At 40.6% G+C, this 21887-nt stretch overlaps 1 protein-coding gene across 10 annotated transcripts in view; it reads left to right on the top strand.

The window, feature by feature from the left end:
• Positions 1-21887, top strand: part of TENM2 (teneurin transmembrane protein 2) — a 1283391-nt gene that overhangs the window by 887264 nt on the left and 374240 nt on the right. For 9 of the 10 annotated variants that reach the window (XM_032252759.1, XM_032252757.1, XM_032252755.1 and 6 more), the window contains one exon: positions 7583-7792. The exons of the other annotated variant lie outside the window; for it this stretch is intronic. In XM_032252759.1, the coding sequence (XP_032108650.1) occupies positions 7583-7792 (210 nt within the window). The remainder of the gene's footprint in view (positions 1-7582; positions 7793-21887) is intronic. 10 annotated transcript variants of the gene reach the window in all.

The following is a 21887-nucleotide window of genomic DNA, read 5'->3' as shown; positions in this document are numbered from 1 at the left end:
ATCTGCCCAATGCTTGTAAACTGGAAAAAAGAGCAACTTAAAAATTGATCATGTAACACAAAGCGTGCTTATCTAAAACCATCACGTGTGCGAACCCGGGGTTTCTCAGTCTCAGTCCTATTGACATTTGGGGCTGGATAATTTTGTGCAGTGGGAAATTGTCCTGTGCATTATAGGATGTTTAGCAGCACCCCGTCCCTACACACTAGATGCCAGTAGCATCCTAACCAAAAAGTTCCCAGACTTTGCCAAAAGTCCCCTGGGAAGCAAAATTGCCCCAGTGGAGAATGACTGAGCTAGTCTAACGTTAGCACTAAATATTAGCAGGCTGCTATCAGGAATATAGAAGGTAGGTAGATAGATTTATATAAATACATAATATAAGTAAAAAATATAAATATTAGAAGTAAACTATAAGTAAATTTTATATATATATATAAATACAGATATATGTATATACATATATATATATACGTATGTATATACACATATATATACGTATATATATACGTGTATATATATATCTGTATTTAAATTTTAAGATGCTGATTGGGCACGGTGACTCACGCCTGTAATCCCAGGCCAAAGTAGGTGGATCACCTGAGGTCAGGAGTTCAAGACCAGCCTGGCCAACATGGTGAAACCCCGTCTCTACTAAAAATACAAAAATTAGCTGGGCGTGATGGTACATGCCTGTAATCCCAGCTACTCAGGAGGCTGAGGCTGGAGAATCACATGAATCTAGGAAGCGGAGGTTGCAGTAGCCGAAACTGCACCACTGCCCTCCAGCCTGAGTGACAGAGAGTGAGACTCTATCTCAAAAAAAACAATAATTAAGATGCTATATTTGTTAGGGGTCATTTGGCATTCTGCAATTGTGATTGATACTACAGTCTCCCTATCTATGGCACAGCCGTGTACACACAACAGATGCTTGTGAACCAGCTGAAACCAGTAAGCTAAAAGTCTCATTAGCTCCATCTGGGTCCTTTGTGCCTACTGAGGGTCAAACGCTGTTCTACGAGCTCTATACATAACATCTTCACTCTTCACAACAACATATAGAGTAGGTGTTAGTATCATCAGAGGGGCTGTGAGACGTGACCTGAGTTGCTCAAATTCCCAAGTAATAGAGTAAGTGGAAATACGCAGTCTGCCAGACTCTGAGGTCTGTGCTCTCTCCATTCCTGACTTGGGCTTTGAAGGAAGATAAAACTGGATGGGCTACAATATTAGACATGAATTGCACAGCACAGAGACAGAAATAAGGCAGGTATGAAGGGAGACATAGACATTTGTAAAAGACAATTAGGTATTACGTCTGTTGGAGCCCAAGGTCCTACTCTGTTTGGAGCAGAGTAGAAAATGAGAATGGATTGGGTTGGCTTGATGAAAACAACTCATAGCTGAATTTGAGTGTAAGGCAACTCTTGGTTAAGAAATAGCCCACTGTAGTTTATGGCAACATGCAAACCTGAGTCTAGATCTTAGTTCTGACCTTCGGGTATGTTATTCACATCCCAGAGTCTCTATACTTGTTGAACAGCTGAGCGTTGTGATAAGTGTGGAAGGGGCATAAGCAGAATCATTGATGTTCAGCACATCAAATAGGCTGTACAGATAGATGTGCCGTGGCTTCACCCACTTTTCCAGTGGCGGTGAATGAGATGAGCTGGAGACAGAGAGTCTAGCCAGCCTTGTTATCAGGGCGCCTTGCACCTTCTGCAGTAGTAGGCCTGGCTGCCATGCCCCCACGCTGCCTCAAAGCCCATCGTGAAGGTTCGGTGAAGAATATCCTGTCACGCAGCCCTCTGTAAGTTGCACAGGCAGAACTAGGCAGACCTTGAAAAACCCAATGCACTTTCCAGAAAAATATTCTTATGGGCCTTAATGGCAAAAAGAACCACGTTAAAAAGAATCATTAAATGCAAACAAAAGGAGGCAATATCTCAGATATTGAAAATATTTTTATTTGCACAGAAATAATGTAAATTTTTCTCCTCTTTTGCCTCCTTCAAAAATAGGGGTTTCACAAACCCCAAAGAGTTAGAGAAAAGTAGATACTTTAGTCAAGCATCTGAATAAATAGCAGGTATTCGGAAATAGCATTAGGACAACCGTTTAAATCCTCTAGTTTAAATGTAAGTCCTTTTGCAATACTTAACACAAAAGCCATGTTTTCACTAAGTTCTTGAACTTATGAAGCCACAGAGGATTTTCAAGTTTTGACTTAAGTTCTTTTTTCTCTCCTTACAAATTGTTTTTTCTGTGTGAGTGAGGCAGCATGGTTATTTCCAGGAAGAACCTTGTCTCTGCCCAGGATTAGTTACCTCCTCTGGGATTACTTTATTGTGCATCCCAGAAAGGGACTCATGAGTTTGGGATTCACATCTTATTCATTTGTTAGCACTTTTGTCTAATGTGAGACATAGAAGAATGAACTCTTCAAGGCTTGGCTTTGGAGTCAGATGACTTGGGTTCAAATCCCAGCTGTGCTGGGAAAGTCAGTTCAACCAAGTCTCAGTTTTCTTACCTGTAAATGGGGAAGATAATCTTACTAAATTCAGAGAAAAGTAGTGAGTGTTAAAAGAAAAAAATGTGTGTGTGTGTGTAGGATATTTAGTACTTAGCTCAGTTCTTAGAGTAAAGCAAGATCATATACATAAGTGGTAATGAGGTCATTGAACTTATTTTGGGTACAATTATTTCTAGGACTTTTTTTGTTACTGTTATCTGAGCATGTCTCTTTGTTTTATCAAATATCCTGACATCTCATCGCTACATAAATCAATTATGCATTGCCTACACAGAGCATTCTAATATCTGCTTGCCATTAGTCTGTTGAATAAAAAAGAACTCGTTGTTTTAAGTGAATTTTGGGAATTGATCTGCAACATGCCCTCTGTCATAAATTAGTGAATATATTTAAAAGGGTTGGTCAGAGCAGCAATTTCACTAATAATAGTAACTGCTTTGGGGATGGAAAGGAGATTGTAGACCTTTGGTCTTGGGGAACTAAGTCAGGATCCAAATCAACTTAAAGAGCAAAAGGGTTCTGTAATTGAGACAATGGGAGTGAAAGCACTATGGTTTCAACCACAGATTGTATAGGATACAGTTTTCAGGTATGGCTGAAATGGGTGATAAGTGAGGACCTGGAGCACGGTTTCAAATAAGCACTGTGATCTGCTTCCTCTCCCTACTCCATCTCCATGAAATTTCTAGTTGATGATGTCACCATTTCCCACCAAATCCAGGGCTTCCTCACAGTTCTTCTCAACACAGCATTCCACATAGCCACTACCAATCTGTCAGAGTTAGCACAAAACTGGTTATCGGTCCTTTAATCAGAAAAAAAAAAATCATGGGTTCAAACTACCACTAAATCTTACTCATTTGGAAAGAGATAAATTAGAAAAAGTTGGATTCATCCCCATGTTTAAGGTCATGGGAAATCCAGTCACACAGATAATTAGTTTGACTTTGATTTACATGGGGATCTTGGAAAACACATACATACACTCCCACGCATACACAAGACCATATGAGTTTAATGAAAGACATATTGCTGCTTTTGCCTGTTTCCTTTTGCTTTTTAACAGATCAGTTGAACCTGGTTTTCTGTGCTTTTGCTGGAGGCTCTATACTCATTCAAAATGGAACTGTCAACATACTTGGAGAGTGAAGGGGCTTCAGTAGTGCATAAAGTGGGAGCCAAGTGAATGCCTATCACCTGGTTACCTGCCCATGCCACACTGAGCATTTCTGTAAGAAATCACAATCTACAAAGTAAGCCTGTAGAAGTTTCGGTTTTCTCCCCTGTACTTTGGAACCTGTTTGTCTGTGCAGATGGTCTCTGTCAGTTGGAATTGTGGGAGGGGAGGGGGGGAATGTAGTATAAGTGAACAAAATAGCAAATAGAAAACAGCATACCAGGGCCAGCGTGGAGGTTCATGCCTGTAATCCTGGCACTTTGGGAGGCTGAGGCAAGTGGATGCTTGAGCTCAGAAGTTTGAGACCAGCCTGTGCAACGCAGTGAAACTCTGCTATACAAAAAAAATACATATATATATATACAAAAACTAGCCAGGAATGGTGGCTTGCACCTGTAATCCCAGCTACCTGTGGGAGCTGCAGTGAGCCAGATCATGCCACTGCACTCCAGCCTGGGTGACAAGCAAGACCATGAAGAGAGAGAGAGAGAGAGAGGGAGGGAGAGAGAGAGAGAGAGAACAGCATATCATCTGATAGGAGTTGATCTGTGGACTGAGAAATTTTCCAAGTAATGGTAGGTACTAGCAAGCAGAGTTGAAAGAGCTCCCAAAACATAGGCTTGACATGGGCAGGGAAATAACAGGAATCAGACAATTCTGTGATGTGTATTCTCAATACACTGTAGTAACCCTAATGCTTTCATTGTGTTATGACTATTCTTCCATTGTCTGTATTTGTATAAATTAAAAAGCAGTTCAGTCTGGACTATATGAAATGAATTCATGCTGAACAAAATTTCAAAAAGTTCATATAAAGAATGATTTCACAGCAACTATCATATCAGGGTCCTGGAAAATTGCACTTGAACTTCAGTTCCACCTCAGTCACTCAAAGGAATTTAAAAATTGGCTTCCAGCCATCCTTGTTCTTCAATATGCAGTTTCAGATATGCCTCAATAACACAAACTTTAAAGCCTATTGATTGTGAGTTAAAATCTGGTCCTACCAGAACCTCGCTGCTAAGTGGACGTCAACACTGACTTCACAGTGTCTTGGTCAGGATTCCTCTGAGTTCAGGAGCCTTGAAGAAGGCAGAGGGTAACATTGCTACGAAGGAGCCACTTTGAACTTTATAAGAAAATTACAAGAAAAACTTTGAACTCTATCGGTTGATCGTTGCTGTAAATGGTTATTCAAAGAAATGTTTCTAATTTGCAATCCGAAGAGTACCTTGGGATTGGGAGATGGGAACCTGGAAACATGACCTCCCATAAGTCACTCTCCTTCTTTTGCATCACTTCATCCTTTTTTTCTAACCATGCTGTTTGGGCAAGCACCATTAGAGCGGTTAGATGGTGAACTTTGAAAGAGTTAGACACAAGTTTGAATCCTGGCCTCTGCTGCTTAACTAGCTGTGCAGTTTAACCTCTCTGTGCCTCAGTTTCCTCATGTATAAAATGGGAATGTGTTATTTCATTTTATGGGAATATATAATAATTCTAGCCTCAAGGGATTGTTTTGAGAATTAAATGAGATAATACATACAAAGGAACAAGCACAGTGAGTAGCAGATAGTTATTATGTAAGAAACATCAGCAGTTCAATTATTAATGATAATGATAGTTATTATTGTTAGAAGGGGACCTGGTGGGAGGTATTGATTAAACATTAACACTGACTCTGATGAAACTCCGATGTGTTCATTCTACCTTTCCAGAGCATCCATCAAGAAAGTCATGCCTTAGATGAATCCCAAACAGCCATGAATGAATGGAGTTTTTCAAGTCAAACTCCATTTATCCACTGATCAATTTCAGGAATTATTTGTCTCCATTTTTGTTCTGTTACTGTGCAGGAGCCCCTAACATTTAAGCTTTAAGGGTATCTTATCTCCTTTGTCTGCCATCCCATCCTCAAAAGGGTAATGGGCTAATGGTTTGATGCCTCTGTAGCTGTTCATCCTGTTTTCTCTCACCAGAAGTCACTTTCTTCCTGGAAGATTGCTCAGGCATCAACTTTCCCAGGAATCCTTATTTAACTCTGCATCCCCACTCTTACCTGGCCAGGCTGAAACAGCGCCCCTTTTCTCTGACCCTAGAGCACCATGTCATGAGGTCTTTATCAAGTGACATATTTACCTGTCTGTCTCCCACTAGACTGTGAGCCCTCTGAGGGCAGGAGTGGTATCTTACTTATTTTTGTATCCTCAATGTCTGTCAAGGTGCACATATAGTTTATTGAACCAGATGAACCCACAAATAGCATTAAATGCATCAAATAATGAATCAGAAAATACAATTATAAAAGTGACAATTAAAAATTGACAATCATTTGAGGCGTCTGTGATGTCTCTACATTAGGAGTACATGTGAAAACAGGAACACCCATTTATTCTGGCTCAGGTACTTATATCTGAGTTGCAACACTCACCCAGTTTTCAAGTTTGCTTTCTCAATGTTCCTTCCTTCCACACCCCCAGGTTTAGGAGATAGTCCATGGGCTGCTTCTCTTGGCTCATTTTCCTGAACTTCCTAAATGAGCAAACCAGCAGGCAAGCAACTGCAAAGACCCCAAGCTGGAAGGATAAAGCAGGCCAAAGTATAGGTGGCGATTGTCCTTGCCCAGCACTTTGGCTGCCAGGAGCTCCCTGCCACGTGAAAGAGAGGGCACAGCAGCCTCTGTGTGGGAGGACAGCTTCTGGACCCAAAGGCAGCTCCATGTTACTGAGCACCTTCTGCCAGACTGGCTGCTCCTCCTCAAGGCTGGAGATTCTGTGCTTTTCTTTGTCAGTATTCCCCCCATGGTGTCCCAGAACCACATGATGGGGAGAGCAGGGACATTGGCCAACTCTTTTGGATGCCAGTGCATCACCTTTCTATCACTCTTCCGCTTCTGTCTCAAACTAATTAATCTGGTTTTAGAGTCCCTTATTTTTGTTCAGTCATTCAGCAGATGCTATTCTTTAGGAAGACACTGGAGATGCAGGGGTGAATAAAATAAACAAGATGCCACATTCAAAGAGTAGTAAGGGCTATGAAGAAAGGTAAGCAGAGTAGTAGCCTAGAGCAGGTAGATGGGCAAATTTCAAGAAGACAAACATGGAAGGATTGATTGAAGAGAAGAAGTGAGATTGTGAATGTTGGCAAGGTTGTGGGGGGTGGGGCTGGGGGTGGTGTCCAGCGTAGAGGGGACAGGAAGTGGGAAGACTCTGAAGCTGAAATGGCTTGGTGTGTTCAAGCAACAGAAACAAAGATGACCACATTGGCTAGAGAATAAGGGGCCACATGGAGAGTTGTAAAGGTCACTATGAGAGTGAGGTGGGAGAGGCAGCTGTGGGCCAGAGTACTCAAGACGGGTAGGTCTTCATAAGTTGGGTTTCTTTCTACAAGCAATGGGCAGTTATTGGAGAGCGCTAAGTGGGTGAGGGATACAATCTGATTCCTCACCTTACAATTTCATTCTGGCTGCTGTGGAGAAAGGATTGGGACAATGGGAAGTGGATGGGTTATGTGAGAAGAGTGGAAGCAGTGAGACTAGCAAAGAGGTAGCTTAGGGGGAGATAATGAGCACTTAGACTAGGACTGGAGCAGAGGGGATAAAAGAAACTGGATGGTTTCTAGATGGATTCCATTTCAGCTGTGTACATGTATATTTCTACTCATGTCCTTTTTCTGAAATATGCAACTACCTAAAATATGAACTTGGACTTTTGGAGAAACATCAAACCACTCTTTAAAAAAAAAGCACATCTGGAGCATTTCATTTTTTTTTTTAAGATTTATATTGTAAGCTGGTTTCAATGTAACTTTCTTGGGATGCTCTCATGACACACATTGCTGACCTTTGACCCCTCTGTCCTCTTTCTCAGGTCGTCCCATTCCACCTACATCCTCGCCTAGTCTCCTTCCATCTGCTCAGCTGCCTAGCTCCCATAATCCTCCACCAGTTAGCTGCCAGATGCCATTGCTAGACAGCAACACCTCCCATCAAATCATGGACACCAACCCTGATGAGGAATTCTCCCCCAATTCATACCTGCTCAGAGCATGCTCAGGGCCCCAGCAAGCCTCCAGCAGTGGTAAGGAAACTCTGTGGTGTCTGAATGTGTGGTGTTTCGTGAGTGACATTCTTGATTCTCCAACAAAATGACAACGCTGAAACAAGGGCTGGGGGAAGGTGGCGTGGGGAGCATCAAGGTGAAATGCAGTTGTCCTTTTCTGGCATGGCATTTTCAAGATACATTTGTAGAAGGTAGAAGTTACTGAAGAGGTTTTGCTTATCTTAACAGGGTTTAGGCCTCCTTCAGTGGAAGGCATTTGCCCATTGCTGTGTGTGTGGGCATGCTGATCTCAAAGGGGAAGTGCAGAGAGACGTAGAATATTGAATTGTGTATTACTATGGTCCTGGTCACAGCTGAGTGACCCCGGACACCTTCACATGCCCAATTTATGTGTAGCTCAGATCCCCTGTTGTTGTTTTTTTAATTTGGCTTTTAACTTCTTATTCCTTGCTTGTTTAGATGATTTTGAAATTAAAATGTGTTCCCGTGACATCAATACTGAATGTCTTGCCAAGTATGAAGTGTTTGGGGGTGACCTCTCCTGTAACCCTCTACTTGTGACCTCACTTGAATTTAACAAGCTGATGCTGTGGTACAATGGTAAATACTGCCTCTAAATCCATAGTTCTTGTTTTTGTTTTCACATTCACAGAACAGAGACTGAGCCTAAGGTCCTCTCCCACTTTTGAAGATTTGGTGGCCACTTCTCAGCTCCCAGTCTCTGAATCTTGGGTGGAATTGCCCTAGGCCCAGCAATAATCATGCCTTATTTTGATTTCTCTTGTTGGTGTTATGTTTTACATGAACATCTGAACATAGGAATCGGCAATTTCTAGGGCTTAAGTATCCATGGCCCAAGGAGAGACATTTGCAAAAATTAATTGCTCCTGACCTAAAGGCTTGGGAGTCATCTTCTGAATTGGCCACTCATGAGGTTCATTAGCGTATTCCATCCAAAGCAATATAAAACTTTCCGTGCCGGGAGTGGGCCTTGATGAAATTGTGTTTAGGTTACATCCAGGAGTGTATGCCACCCACCACTGGCCCCAACCTCTACTATTGGAGAGGACCTCCCAAATACATTTCAGATGAATCATTCTGGAAATGAAATGATGGACTGCTACTTAGGATGGCCCATGCCCTTCTTCATAGCCAGGCCTGATATATTTAGTAAACTCATATTCTTTTTCAAAAAAAATTACCTAATCAAATCTCTCATCAAATGAGCAATCCATTGTTGATATTATGAAGGCCTTTAATCTACCATAAATCTTTATTAGAACTCATCAGAGCTTCTAGTCTGAGAGAAATGTGATTATGGCACTCTTAAAATGACATTACATCATTGGGGTGATTGGTTTATCATTTGGAGAAGAGACATCAATCATAACTAGCATAACCACACAGTAAATGAATTCAACCTTTCTACCGCGGAACAATGACACTGTAATTGCTCAAAATCAGGCTTAAAATGAAATCGGAAAATGCTCTTTCTTCAAATATGATGTTAACTTAATGGAATATATTATGAAAAATCATGTTTGAGGAAATTCTATATAATTAAAAATATGTGGAAATATATTCCCTTTTCACTTTCATCAGAACCTGATTTTAGCTACAGAGCCCTTTTTTGCTGCAGATTATGTTGCATTTAATTGAACTACCTTCCCTTATGTTTTGCTGCTTTTTATTTCATACTATGTAATCGTGATGAATATTGTATTATGAAGGACAAGAGGCTTTTGAAATGAGATGCACCTGCTGATAGCTTTTTAAAAACAGACAATTATTAGAGATAAAATTAGCTTTTAAAAACTATATCCTTTTATGCATATATGGATACTCAGGCAACAATGATTTCCATACGAGAGGTCAGTTAATATCTTGAGGCCATCTGGAATGTTTTCTCAGCAATAATGCAGTGAGTGATTTCCTTTCTTTTGGATGGTGTATCAGATTGAAACTTGTTGATAGGGTATTTATGTGAGCTTTATGCCTAATCAAGTCCTCATGTTGGTGGACACAACAGATCTGTGTGTTCAGAGTAGAAATTAGCCATTTCTCATCGCTCACACCAATTTGTTCGGCTCTCTTAAGACTGACAGCGATTTAAGCTTCAGTAACAGGAGAAAATGCCACAGAAAATTTAAGGGTTCATTTTTATGCCAAACAAGAGCTGTGCTGATACGATTTCTTCAACTGAGGGGGTGAAGACCCAATTGTGCAATACACTTGTTTTCAGCAGGTACTTATCATCGAGAGTTTGTTAAAGCTTTGGGCAACAGGCAGTCATTCGAAATTCTGGTCTCTGGCTTAGCTAAAATGAGAGCAAATCGAGTTTGAGTATGTGTGTGCTCACGTCTGTGTGTGTGTGTGTGTGTGTGTGTGTGTGTGTGTGTGTGTGTGTGTTTCTTGTGGAATGGATTTAGGGTCCAGGGTAAATTGGGGATTCTATCAAGATCTGAATGCAGTTGCCATGAATTTAAATTTGACGTAAAGGATTGAAAATAGAGTTTGACACAGAAGATGCAAAGTGCAGAGCTGTGTCTGAGTGTTTTGAATTGAGTTTGATGAAAGGGGCTGGATTTTTCAGGAGGTGTCACAGCACAAACAAAGCTGCCATTTGTTTGTGTGTGTTCTGTCTCGTTGGTTAATTACACAGGATTTTTTAAGTTCGTCTCTTGGCGATGAACCTGTGTACTGAGAATCTGGTACCACTTTGGTCTTTGTCTCTTTCTTTTATTTCTTGTTGGAAATAAAACACCTTCTAACACATCAGCCCATACACGACAGTAAAACATTATTTCCTGCTCTCTTCTTATAGTTGCTGTTATTATTTGATGTTGGTGAAGCCCATCATTAGGAGGGTCACAGCACACAATTCCTGCCCAAGGAGCACCTGTTCTTCAGAAACTAACGGGACATAAACTACAGGAACTAAAATGTTTTTCCCCAACATGAAAAACTCCTCAAAGCAACAACAAAGCTTCACCTTTATGGCTTAAGTGTCATTATTTTCTATGACAGTAGTGCATTCTTTAGTGGACAGTACTAAAACCTTGCCACCTTTGGAGCCAAATTGCTCTAACCCTCAATCTATGCCAATCAAGTAGATACCCAGGTACAGCTAGCAAGATGTTTACAGGAGAGGTGTTTCTCTCCCCCTTCAGCATTTTCTTTCAGATAGCTGAGCTCCAGCGAGTGGCTCATTCTGTGTTCTGACCTTCTGCCAGAGCAGCTTACTCCAGAGATGTTTCTTGTATACACAGAAGCATAATTTCAAATCCTATGAAATAACTCATCTGGAAAAAAAATATCTAGATCCCAGCAGCAGCATAATGGAGGCTCCTGCAGATGGAAGAATGAGACTACCTTCTAAATCAGAATAGGGCTTGCAGTTTGCTGTCAGCATATGATGCAGAAAATACACAGGCAACCACATTATCTTCTAAAAGCCCTGGCTTTCCTCTACCTGTGAAACATTGAATTCTAGTTTTCTTTAAAATGTAAATAAAGGGGCTTCAAACACTCATTAGTAGCTTCAAACTATACATAAGAAATGTAGTAACCAGGATGCCCTGGCCAGGACCCTTTCAGTAGATCTTATGTGGCAAAAGAACTGTCCCAGTCAGAGAGTCTCTGTAACTGAGCACATAGAGGGTGCCCTTACCCTTTTTAAAAGAGCAATGCCTTAGTTAATTCTAAATGAAAATAGTATATCAAAGTCAGCAGGCTTTGAGGTTGCCTAGGATCAATAAGTTGCCTGGATAATTTAATAATTAAATGTTAATTCAATAAGAAGTGCTGTTTTATTTATCTGGCATCATAAACCATGCAAGCTTCATTCATTCATTCATGCATTTCTTTTTTGCACCTTTCTCACAATATGTAACAGCTTATAACAATTGTTAATTTTTTATTTTATTGTTTTTGAGACAGAGTCTTACTGGTCCAGGCTGGAGTATAGTGGCATGATCTTGGCTCACTGCAACCTCCGCCTCCCAAGTTCAGATGATTCTTATGCCTCAGCCTCCTTAGTAGCTGGGATTACAGGTGCACACAACCACACCTGGCTGATTTTTGTGTTTTTAGTAGAGACAGGTTTAAACCATGTTGGCCAGGCTGGTCTCGAACTCCTGACCTCAAATGACCCACTTGCCTCAGCCTCCCAAAGTGTTAGGATTATAGGTGTGAGCCACCACGCCCAGCCAACAATTGTTAAAAAAAAATTTTTTTTAGCTATAAATAGTTAGTACAATAAAGGTAAAGGAAAAATTTAGGAGGGCAAGCATATATATATGCTCAAATATATAAAGTCCTCTTCCATTATTTAAAATAGAGAGCTTGATTTTAAGCTTCCTAGCAACCAAAGCGAAAAGGGAAACATAGAAAGAACAAGATGCGTAACACCTCATGAGATAAAAGCAAGTCAGTCATTTCAGGAAAATTCTGTGAGTCCTCACAATGAGGCCAGAAAGAATTTTGTCATAAAAGAGCACATGTGTGTATCCAGATGACTGGATTCTCAGTAACATCATATAATACATATGCTAATTTCCTGTCAAAATTCCTTGTAACCTCCCTTTAAATAAGACATACAGCACACTTTCTGTGTAACAACAATTCTACAAATATCCAATATTTGCACAGTCCAAGGGCAAAACTTGACTTGATCGATAGACAAACCTCAGTTCTACTAAAGGACCATGTAAATTGCATGTCCTATAGGCAACAGACCTTAAATATCATTGCTCATAACTGAATTTTTATGAGAACTAGCAGACTTTGAGGTTAAAGTTATTGTCCAGAACCTGAAAAGCAGATGTTCTGTGTTACAAATTTGTCTTGACAGCCACATAAAGGTTAGAATTAATATCCTCTTGTGAAAACTTCAAGGCGGCCTCACTCATCTGGCCCCTAATATCCATCCATGGGGTCAGATTTGGGATGAGGGAGAAGTCGATATTTTTAACCTAATGAAACTTCTTCCGCTTATATATCTTAGGTTTTAGAAAGAAATTTTTCACTGAGATGTTGTAAATTTTCTTGCCTTCCTAAGCAGATTATGCCCATTGTAATTTAATTTAATTTAGGATTCCCTGAATACCTCTCAGCAGTTGTTATGCACACACTGATGATTGTATGGTGCTTCTAATACTATCTTGCTCTTTTTTTATAAAAGTCATTGTACATCTTGTGGTTGTTTATCCCACTTCTCCTGGTGTTCTGCATTTTAACTTCTTATTGTGCTCTTTATCAGCTTTTCTTCCTCCTCCCAGCTTCACTCCACTCTTCAGGGGTCTCCACTACAGTTTCCCTGGTGACAAATTCATAGTAGACATTCAATACGTATTTATAAAGTTAATGAATGAATGAATATCTGTAGTAATCACCTTTGTTTTTCAGTCTTAATTCTGGGGTCAGGATATCAAATGCAAACATCATTCACTTTCCCAAGATGGATTTGTTCTGCGCATGAGCCACTTGGACTCCAGGTTCTTCTCCAGGTCCCTGGGATGTCTGGTTTAAGCATTCAGAGCTACCTGCAGCTCCATTCTGGCGTCCAGGCACAGGTTTGATTCCAGCTGCCTCTCCTCTGGACAGGTTCTCAGGCCACTGAGTAGCTCAGGCTAAGTCCAGCATGTTATCTTTTCTGTGGAGGTCACAGAAACAGCCATCCCTCTTGCCTGAATGCAGAGCCACACAGGACTTGGTGCTCAGCTCATGGCCCTTTTTCTCCCTTAGCACTCATTAGTATACTAAGCACTTTATATGACTTTCTTCGTGTGCTTGTATTTAGTTCCCGCCACCTCCCAATGCATTAAGAATTATCATCATACCCATTTTATAAATGACAAAACTGTGGCACAAAGAGGTTAAGTAATGCACCAAAGTCACAAATCTGGAAGGTGAAGGATTCCAGCTTCCACCTTAACCTTCCCAGTTGCAGAGACTTTTCTCCTCACTCGTCTATTAAATGTTAACCTCAGAATATTTGTATGGCTGATTGAGACAGACAACAGTGAAAGCATTGTATTAAAGGGCATGGGTTACAATTTTTTTAAAGATTTCTTAAAACTAAATACCCTTTACACCCACTGTTTGGCAAGCACACATAGCCCCAGACACTTCTCCTGGAGATTGTGATTCCCTAAGCTCAGGAGGGGCTAAGGAACTCTGTGTTTACCGTTCCCTTCAGGTGAAGCCTGTGCTCTGGCAAGTCTTGGAAGCTTTAATGTAGTGGGAAAGTTCTAAAGTGAAAATTGGAAAACTTGGGTTTTCTACACACTGCTCGTGATTCACATCATGATTTTTGTCAATTCATCCAATCATTGTATTAGTCTGTTCTCACACCACTATGAAGAAACACTCACACTGGTAATTTATAAAGGAAAGAGGTTTAATTGACTCATAGTTCTGCATGGCTGGGAAGCCCTGAGGAAACTTACAATCGTGGCAGAAAACAAAGGGGAAGAAAGGCACCTTCTTCGACAAGTGTCAGGAAGAAATGCAAACAGGGGTAATGGCAGATGCCTATAAAACCATCAGATCTTGTGAGACTTACTCACTATCATGAGAACAGCACAGGAAAAACTGCCCCCATGATTCAATTACATCCACCTGGTACCACCCTTGACATGTGGGGATTATGGGGATTACCATTCAAGATGAGACTTTGAGTAAGAACACAGCCAAACCATCATGGACCTAAGTTTCCTTATCTGACTAGAATGAGCATTGGCTTGAAAGGCCTCCAAGCTTCCTTCTTGTTCCAGTATTCTGTGTCTGTAAGCTTCTTGTATCTGGCTGGACCAAGCTGTCCCAATGTTAGAGGCTCCCAACTCCTTCTCTGTACAGTGTGGATTTCACCCCACTATCTGGGACATTATCAAAACTAAGGCCTACACAGTCATGCAAAGCAGATCCTTATAGCTTACAGGCAGAAGTTGAGAAGAATGGATTTGGGATGCTGTAACACTTGGCTGAAAACGTTGATGGCAGTCTTATCAAGGAAAGAAAGTACAGCTCCACCAACACAAACCTGGGTGCCCGAAGACCCTCACCTTCCTAAACAAGGTCTCCCACCCCAATAATGAGTAATCCTGAGAACAAATAGTCCTCAGGACTCTCGACATTGTTAACTTGCCTAGCAATGTAGCAAATAGAGATCAGACCTTTCCTTCTTTTCCTTTGTGCCTTCTTGAAATACACAAACACTGCACATGTGCACACACACACACACATACACACACGTACATGTGTAGTTGGTAGGTCCAGCAATTTCCAGCCCAATTAGAGTGAGACTACTCTTCTGCACCATCGTGCAAATGAGCACACAATCAAGATGGACAGGTAATTCCTTCAGAGATGCACAGCACGGAAGTGACAGACGGCAGAGAACTGCTCTTTCTCAGCAAATAATCTTGATATTGACAAAAATCTCAGGGTCGATAGGCATTGTGTACATTCTACCTCTCCATTTCTGTCCCTGGCTTCTTGGTACATACAAAAAGATGTCCTAGGCAAGCCCAGAGATTGGGAACTATAAGTGATATCTTAACAGTTTCCTGCCCTAGCAATTTTTACCCAGAACTTCAGCTTCTCCCAAATTGCCTTAAAGAGTACATTTCATTCTAACTAGCTTCCTGTATAATATTCAATAGTCATTTTTAAAAGTGTCCCCTGTCCCATGTTAGAGATGTTTCGATTCTTGGGTTGGATCAAAGGACTTAATTATTTTACCAGTGGGCAGTTTCAACAGAAATTATAGCACCAGCCCTGCGTACATCTCTTAGACCTATCTGCAAAATAATAATGAAGAGTGACTGTGTTCTTAAGAGTGTGGACTTTACGTCCATACTACATAGATTCAGATCATAGCTCAGCCACTTTCTAACGCTATAATCTTGAGCAACTTACTGAATCTATATCTCGGTATTTTTATCTGTAAAACAGTAATAAGTGTCTACAAGTCCTAAAGCTGTTATAAATATTTAAATAACGTTCTGATGCATCTAAATACCTTTAAAAGAGGCTTGGACAACCGAAGAAATGATTGGGTTTGAGAGTACTTGCTTTCTAATTTAACCAACAATGTTCTATTGTGGGCAAATATATATAACATGAAATTTACAATTTATACTATATTTAAGTGTATAGTTCTATGGCATTAAGTATGTTCACATTGTTATGCAATCATCACTACCATCCATCTCCAAAACATCTTCATCTTCCTCAACAGAAGCTCTATACCCATTAAACACTAACTCACTTTCTCTCCGCCCCTGGCAACCACTATTTTATTTCTGTCTCTATGAATTTGTGTCTAGGTATCTCATATTAATGGAATCACACAGTATTGGTCCTTTTGTGATGGATTTATTTTACTTAGCATAAGTCTTCAATTTTCATCCATGTTGTAGCATGTAATTCTGCAGCAAGAATTTTCTTCCTTTTAAAGCTCAAAAATATTTAATTTTCTCTACATACCACATTTTGTGTATTCACTCCTCCATCAATTGACACTTGGGTGGTTTCCACCTCTTGTCTATCGTGAATAATGCTGCTATGAATATTGGTGTACAAATAATTGTTTGAGCACCTGCTTTGACCTCTTCTGGATGTATAACCAAAAGTGGAATCACAAAATCATACAGTAATTCTATATTTACTTTTTTTTTTGAGGTGGAGTCTCGCTCCGTCGCCCAGGCTGGAGCACAGTGGGGCGATCTTGGCTCACTGCAGCCTCTGCCTTCCGGGTTCAAGCTATTCTCCTGCCTCAGCCTCCTGAGTAGCTGGGATTACGGGCATGCATCACAAAGCCCAGCTACTTTTTGTATTTTTAGTAGAGATGGTGTTTCACCGTGTTGGTCAGACTGATCTCGAACTCCTGACCTCATGATCCATCCACCTCGGCTTCCCAAAGTGCTGGGATTACAGGTGTGAGCTGTCGCACCCAGCCCTATACTTAATTTTTTAAATTTTTTTAAAGATTTAACTATTTTAAAGATTTGTGCTGTTTTGTACAGTGTCTGCATCATTGTACATTCCACCAGCAGCAGTACACAAAGGCTCCAATCTCTCTACATCCTCTCTAACACTTGTTACTTTCTGAGTTTTTGATACTAGCTATCCTATTGGTGTGAAGTGGTATTTCTTCATGGTTTTTATTTGCATTTCTCTAATGCTCAGTTCTTTTCATATGCTTGTTGCCTGTTATTATACCTTCTTTGAAGAAATGTCTATTCAAGTCTTTTTCCGTAATTTTTAATCAGATCATTTGTTTTTTGTTGATATTGTTGAGTTGTAGGAGTTCTTTATATATTCTGGATATCAATTGCTTATCAGATATGTGATTTGCAAATATTTTATCCTATTCCATAGGTTGTCTTTTCATTCTTTGATGGTGTCCTTTGATGTGTAAAAGTTTTTAATCTTGGTGTGGTCCAACATATCTATTTTTACCTTTGTTGTCTATGCTTTTGGTGTCATGCAACAAATGCTGTTTAAAGGCTTATTCTGTGGCAGCCATCATTCTAAATTTTTACAAATGGTGATTCATTGAATCCTCACCAATGAGAAAGAGGAAAGCAGCTCTTGATTCTGGGAACAGACCTGACACTAACATCTAGGCTTAGGTGCATTAGGAGCTGGCTTATCTCTCACAGCTCGGTTGTAGTGTTCTCCCACTGAACACAAACAATCTTACAGAACACCAGCACAAGGGGTGACATGAAATAAGGTGACAAGAAGACCACACCATGATTTCGCCTCAATACAGACAAAACCAAAGTCACTGTCCAAATGACAAAAATACAAAACATCCCCCTCTCTAGGCTAAAATGAATGACTACTGTTTTGTTTTTTTTCTTTTTTTGAGACAGAGTCTCTCACTATTGACCAGGCTGGAGTGCAGTGGTGTGATCTCGGCTCACTGCAGCCTCCATCTCCCTGGCTCCAGCAAATTCTCCTGCCTTAGCCTCACGAGTAGCTGAGATTACAGGTGTATACTACCACACCCAGCTAATTTTTGTGTTTCTTAGTAGAGACAGAGTTTAACCATATTGGACAGGCTGGTCGAAAACTCCTGACCTCAGGTGATCCACCTGCCTTGGCCTCCCCAAGGGCTGGGATTACAGGTGTGAGTCACCTCACCCAGCCCACGAGCCCTTCCTAACGCTCTTACTGAGGCATCATTCTGGCTCCTCTTGTGTGTCTTCTCCCTCCTTGCAATGAGTTAACTGTGTTTGGCCACTGTGTGCTCCTGCCTGGTGGCATTTTGGCTGGAGGACATGGACACCATTATTCTGTGAGTTGGGATTATTATCCCTATTGTACAGGGGGGAAAACTGTGACAGTGATGTTAAGTAACTTGCTGTAGGATACATAGTTATTAAGCAGTACAAGAACTTGACCCAAAGAAATTAGTCTCCAGAGTGATAAGTATTTAGAAATTTAAGTGAATTTTAAAAAGACAATTCTAGAAAAAAAAAATTCAAGAAATAAAATGTAATCATCATTTACCGCATGGCCCAGCTCTGAAGAGCATTTATATGGCCATACTAATGCACACATTGAATAATGACCTAGCTGTTAAATCAGAAGAATGAGAAGATACGAAGGCTGGGCAGGTAGAGGGAAAAGCCAAGACCTGTATCTTTTGCAGTAAGAAGTTACTAGATAATGCAAGAGCTAACGAAATAAAATAGAAAATGCAAGAAATAGCAGCAAAGCATGTTATTTATAGAACTGGAGATAAATACCAAAATAATCAGCTAAAAAAAGGTAAATGTGGTTACTGTTGGGAAGGAAGAAATTGGCAGAGATAGAAGAAGTTTGCTATTTTTGAACCGATCGTTGTAGGACAATTTAATTCTTTAAAGTGTGTGCATTTTTTTCTTCTGATGAAAAGAAAACATTTACAGGAGATTGGGCATGCAAAACACTTAATACAATGTTAAAACCCCAAAATGGTAGCCGTTTAATTTTCTCAAATATATTTTACTCAACAAATATGTATTGATCAGGGCCGGTGTGTTTGGAATGACATCAGGTGCTGTGAACCAGAATAGTTAGACATTTGGAGTATTTGTGTCAAACCCACAGATTTGTCTGTATCTGCCTCTGTTGATTTGGGAACCCTGTGGAGTTGCTGGGGCTTTAGCTCTTTATCCCAACACAGCTCAGGATGGCATGAGAACAGAGAAGATACCATGACTACTGTTCCTCCTCATTTCTGACCCTGTATCCATCTAAGCACAGGTACCATCATTTCCCCAGAGCTTTCCCAACCAACTCAGCCCAACTAGAGCTTTCCTTTTTCAGAATTACAGACCAGCCTTATAGTCTGCCTTATTCAATTTAGCACCTCATTGCATTCTGATTTGTAGTATTCTCTTGGTGTTTCATGCATACAAGTCACTTGTGTCAACATTAAATTGTCACCACTTAAAGACAAAGGTCTTTGGTCTTTTTGTGTCCTTTAGCAGATGGTGCAAGTAGAGATAAGCTCGAGCTAGATCCTTATTGATCTAGCTTTAGAAGGACAACGTTAAACTGGCACAATAAAAAGATGGCAGGGGCCCCCACTGAGTCCTTTGGATTTGGGCCTGTTGACTGCAGGTCACTGTAATGTTTTTAGATCTGAGACCATCTGTGATTATGGGTGTGAGCTTGATCACATTTAGAAAGAACAGAAATGTTGAGAAAAGAATTGTGTTTGTCTAATCTGCTGTTTTCCTTGGAAAGGACAGAGAGATGTGGTTCCAAAAGAATAGTTCTTTCTTCATTTGTGTAGTAGCTGCTATCCCAAGTTGATGTTGCCTGGAAATAGTTGCTTCCATTAATAAGTGTTTTTGTGGGGCACAGCTACAATCTAGGAACTGAGCCTGAGGCAGGCATGAGCTTAGCATATGGATTAGTGTGCTGGAGCTGCCATAAGAAAGTACCACAAACTAGGTGGCTGAAAACAACTGAATATTATTCTGTCACAGTTCTAGAAGCTACGAGTTCCAAACCATGCTCCCTCCAAATGCCCTAGGGAAGAGTCCTTCCTTGCCTCTGCTAGCTTGTGGTTGCTGCCAGCAGCCCCTGGCATTCTTTGGTTGTGGTAGCATAACTCCGATCCTTACCTCCACCTTCTAATGGCCTTCTTCCTGTGTGTGTCTGTCGGTGTCCAACTTTCTCTCTTTATAGGGATACGAATCACTGAATTTAGGGCTTGCGATAATTGAGGATAAATTTATTTGAATGAAGTCTGCAAATAACCTTACAAAATCCAAATTAGGTCACATTCCCAGCTATCAGGAGTTAGGACTTCATATCTCTTGGGGAAACACAATTCAGCCCCCAACAGAATCCAATTGAATACTCGGCAGGATAGAGCTACTAGAAATAGCTCCCCATGTCTTCTCTGTTATTGAATCCACTATGCTCCTTGACTGCATTCACCATTAGATTTAAGTTCGTCGAAAGCAAGAACCCTATTTCCCTTGTGTCTCATTTCATTCTATGAGTTTAGCTAGCACTGAGTCTGGCACATAGCAGATGCTCAATAAATGTTAGGTGAACTAACAAATAGTGCATGCAGTCAAAGGGTGGGGGAAAGGTATGCAGAGGGCATTTGCGTTATCCAAAGAATGGTCCAAGAAAATAGTGGAGGCAGACCCTGGCTCACAGGCTGGCTCCCTCTGTCTGCAGTAGGAGAGACAGAATGAAGAAGGCATTTCTGGATGATGGCATAGAGCAACATGAATGGCAAAGAAAGCCAGAAGCAAACAGAGCAAACCAATGTAGTTAATATTTAAACCCTAGAATCTGAATAAACTAGTTAAACATAGAAAAACTGTTTTGTGCGATGCTTTAAAATTCTGGCACAGTTCTTTCCTTTGATTTCCCCGGGGCCAATACCAGCTCTCTCTTTTGTCACTTTCCATCAGATCTTTTGTTTTATGATTTCTGTTGCTTATTATCCTTATTCCTTTCTGGTGCTTGTAAAGCCAACAATGAGAGGGCACATGCATTCTTGATACTGAAGCATTTAGGTGGTTATCACTTAAATTAATGTTTTCTGCTAGAGTTATATTTAGTGGAAAACAATAATTGTTTCTAAGACAGCATCTTGGAGTTGAACCGATTCTATCAGTGAACACTCAAGCATGGGAAGCTAACAATAAAATGCAATGATCAATCGTTCTTCTTTTCTCTCTTCCACTCCAAAGGCAGACTTTACATCCCTTTGCTTTAAAAAACCAAAACGATGATAGAGAGCCTTTTTAACACCTCAGCAGAATAGTCTGTTTTCCTATAGAGAAAGATCCCCAGATTTATCTGTATCACGACTCCCCACCCCTCACCTTCACTTTGAATTTGCAAAGATGCTTTTGCATAAGTTATAACCTTGCAAACGTCTGCTTTTGAATTGCATTGATGTCCACTGTAGACTGAGGGCTATGGGACAGGACTATCTTCCTGCATGCCAGCTCCCCGAATAATTCCACGATGCAATCCATGGCATTCACACTTGACTAGGATTGCATTTCAATCTGTTCCATCTGATCGAATACTGTGTTTTCTTCCTGTCTGTGGTAATGGAGCACTCATTCCCAGTTCCCAAGGTTATTTTCATCTCAACGACCTTTTGCATCTCCCTGGAGAGCCTGACCATTACCCACCCCCCTTTCACTCCGTCTGCTTAGAATATTGCTTTACATGTCTCTCTTTCTGTAGTAACCACTGTCTTTGATACATTCCTATCAGTGATTTTGTTCCTGAAGGAGCAGTGATCTCTACCAGTTTGTGACTCTCCCTGTTTCTCTCTGGGTCCTTATTGTGGTCTTACAGCTCAGTTCAAGCAATTTGCTTTTAAAGATGAAAAGAGATAGGCTGGGACACCACCTGTTTAAGACATTAGGATGCTGGGTTTCTGATTTCTTTTGCTAACCTATGCACCTTCTCGTGAAGACTGAAAACCGGTTAGAATATAAGAGACGGAGGATCTGTTGTGAAAATAATTTACAGGGAGGGGAAAAAGTCATATTACACTGGGCAGACTTTGCCTTTTCTGCCGCTCTTTATTGATCTCAAATTGCTGAAAGGGTTCAGAAGATAAAAA

This window comes from Sapajus apella, unplaced genomic scaffold (assembly GCF_009761245.1).
Source record: "Sapajus apella isolate SASKATOON/1434 unplaced genomic scaffold, GSC_monkey_1.0 scaffold79, whole genome shotgun sequence".
NCBI lineage: Eukaryota > Metazoa > Chordata > Mammalia > Primates > Cebidae > Sapajus > Sapajus apella.
This window is presented reverse-complemented; position numbering and strand designations above follow the sequence as displayed.